At 35.1% G+C, this 2,588-nt stretch overlaps 1 protein-coding gene and 1 long non-coding RNA gene across 2 annotated transcripts in view; one reads left to right on the forward strand and one right to left on the reverse strand.

Moving 5' to 3' along the window:
- Positions 1-305: 305 nt before the first annotated feature.
- Positions 306-1,062, reverse strand: LOC110423212 (uncharacterized). Its single transcript, XR_016351704.1, has 2 exons — positions 621-1,062; positions 306-527 (listed from the first exon to the last, which is right to left on the reverse strand). It is a non-coding gene; the product is annotated as an uncharacterized LOC110423212 (long non-coding RNA).
- A 76-nt stretch (positions 1,063-1,138) lies between these two features.
- The window catches only part of LOC110423502 (Putative thiol-disulfide oxidoreductase DCC), a 5,916-nt gene continuing 4,466 nt past the window's right edge, over positions 1,139-2,588 (forward strand). The window contains exons 1-2 of the mRNA XM_089784739.1: positions 1,139-1,249; positions 2,196-2,374. Coding sequence (XP_089640865.1) covers positions 1,139-1,249; positions 2,196-2,374 — 290 coding nt within the window. The remainder of the gene's footprint in view (positions 1,250-2,195; positions 2,375-2,588) is intronic.

Consider the following 2,588-nt stretch of genomic DNA (forward strand, 5'->3'; position numbering starts at 1 on the left):
CGTAATATTGTCACGTCATCACTCGATACCACATAACATGTCATGTCATCATCTCAATACCATATTATCAAAATGTAACATATCAACTATGATGTTAGCAATGACATCTTCGATGATGTCATTTTTTAACAACAAAGTTAAATACCGTTAACGAGATGGATTAAATTGACGCAATTTTTAAAATTAAAAAACTAAATTACTTCGATTTTGAATATAAAAATTAAATTAAACAAAATTGAAGCGTAAAAGGGCTGGATAAGTCTTTTGATCAATATAAATTCTTGTAGCCGCAATAAAGCAGTTAATCTGGAGAAAATTGGGAATAAATCATATACGTTTCTGACAATAATATTGTTAATCCATGCAATGACAACAGATCAGGCATAAGTGAGAGGAGACACCAGTACTTTGGTGTTCACTGTGCTCAAAAGAGTGGCAACGCCACTCTTTTTAACCATCAATTACTGGTAACATACACTTCAAATGTAAAAACAGAGTCCCATGAAGGAGAAAAGAATGTGGAACCCCTATAAGACAAGGAACAAAGATTCAATCTTGAACTGTTTCACCCAAATTACATGTCTAATCTTTCTGTATTTGAATAAAATGAAATTGCTTGCCTGGTGAAGAGAGATGCAAAACAACACCCAAGAGTTATCTTATGGCAAAGAAAAATATATGGCAAAGAAAAATCTATGCCATATATATAGATTACTCGAAAGGCATTCACCACCGTCAGTGTGGATGATCTTAGGTTCCCACCATCTGTTGTACAAGGCTTTAAAATAAAACCAAAATATATGCCTTTAGGCGCAAATTTCAGACTTAATTGAGCTGCAGTTAACATGCCTCTGCCCATAAAAAAAAACGGCAGTCACATTGTTCCTTGCAGACATGAGCTAGAAGGCCAACAATCATATGATCTTCAGGGGTTTAAACTTCTCAAAATTTGGCACCTACCCAGGAACAAACTTTAGCCCACACAGTGAATTTTTTTACGTAATTTGTACTTTATAAATGTATTCTAAAACAAACCTGACAAACTTCTGCCTGCAATCAATTATATGTATTATGCTAACTCCTCCTGGATTTGACCTTCTGCAACAGTATAAAGATCTCATAAACACCCAGGAATTAAATGATTAATGAAACTGTAGAAAGGTTAAAACTAAATCCTGCAAGCCTCACCAGCAAGATTGACAGCCAAGTTTGCTTGAGCATCAGCCTCAGTGTTCAGTTCCTTTCAGAGGTGAGCAAGAAAATGTTAAAATCTTGGAATGCAATAGGAAGCCAAAAGTGGCAGAAAAAGAATCTTATTCATGAACTGAAAACAAAAATAGACTTATTAACATCATTTGATAAAAATGCACTTCTGCAGAACAGTGGTTTGGTTTAACTTGAAGACACTGAAGGCAAAGAAACATCAAAAAAATAACATTATTGTAGATGCTAGTCTGAGATAGTTTAGAGTTGAGACCTACCAGTAAAACTAATCTAAAACTGACGTCTTAATGCTGCAAATTTTTACAAGCAAGATCTAATTCTTCATTCTGCACTATCTAGCACCAAAATGCCATTAAAAACATAGGCCAACAGTTTCTCATATACTGGTTTCAGGCCAAAAACACGCTACAATAGCCAAAGTATGCATGCCACAAAAGAGCTTAAATAGTTTTAAATGGATTTGTATTTAGTCAAAAAATTTAAGACGCAGGCAAGGCTCCAAGCTTTAAAACAACATTTTAACACTTAGTAATGATGGTAAGAATTACAAATCAGAATTATAAACTATTTTGCAAAGAGGTGATTGTGGTGAGTGGTGATAACAAGAAAAAACTGTTATTCTAAAATTAAAGAGCCATCAAGCATAAAAACTCGTCATACCCTTAAAACATGATTAATCTGGAATGAAAGAAACTTATTTTTCAGTTTCTTTGCCTGCTCATACAACTCAGACATGTGCTCATGTTTGACTTTCCATAAGCCCTGCATCTGTTCAAAGAACTACCAGTTATAAGAATACTTAAAATAAGAGAAGCTAACAAGAAGCTAATCTGCTTAACTTGAAATGATAATACTTCCATAAATGGAAAAATAAACTACATGGCTCTAAGATTTAGACCCTCATTTGAAGGGCCAGAAACAGCAACCCTTGAGCTATAGGTTTGTCCAGAGACAATTTAGTGTTTCCTCAGGTAACAGGCCAGATTAAAAAGAAGAAGAAGAAGAAGAAGATAGATTTCCTTATTTTTGGGGGGACAAGATTCAGTGTAGGAAGAGAGACAAAGGTAGAGAAGGGGGGTGTTCTAGCAGGAAAGACTTGTCATCAGATTAAATACCCTTCCCTTCCTGTAGAACCAAGTTCAGAAGGAAAGTTATGACTCTCTCTTATTTTAAAAGTTTTTGGGGAAAAGAGAGGGGAGGGGATTGTTCTTCGCACCCAACAGTTTAGAGGCTATGACTCAAAGCATGCATTACAGTTAGTATTGCAATTAGTATGTCTACTAGCTGAGCGAAAACTATTGCAATTAGTATGTCCTCTGAAATCAAAGTCCCAGAACAGAGTGAAAAGGATTGGCATACTGCAT

This window comes from Theobroma umbraticum, unplaced genomic scaffold (genome assembly GCF_002168275.2).
Source record: "Theobroma umbraticum cultivar Fairchild unplaced genomic scaffold, ASM216827v3 scaffold_20.0, whole genome shotgun sequence".
Classification (NCBI taxonomy): Eukaryota; Viridiplantae; Streptophyta; class Magnoliopsida; order Malvales; family Malvaceae; genus Theobroma; species Theobroma umbraticum.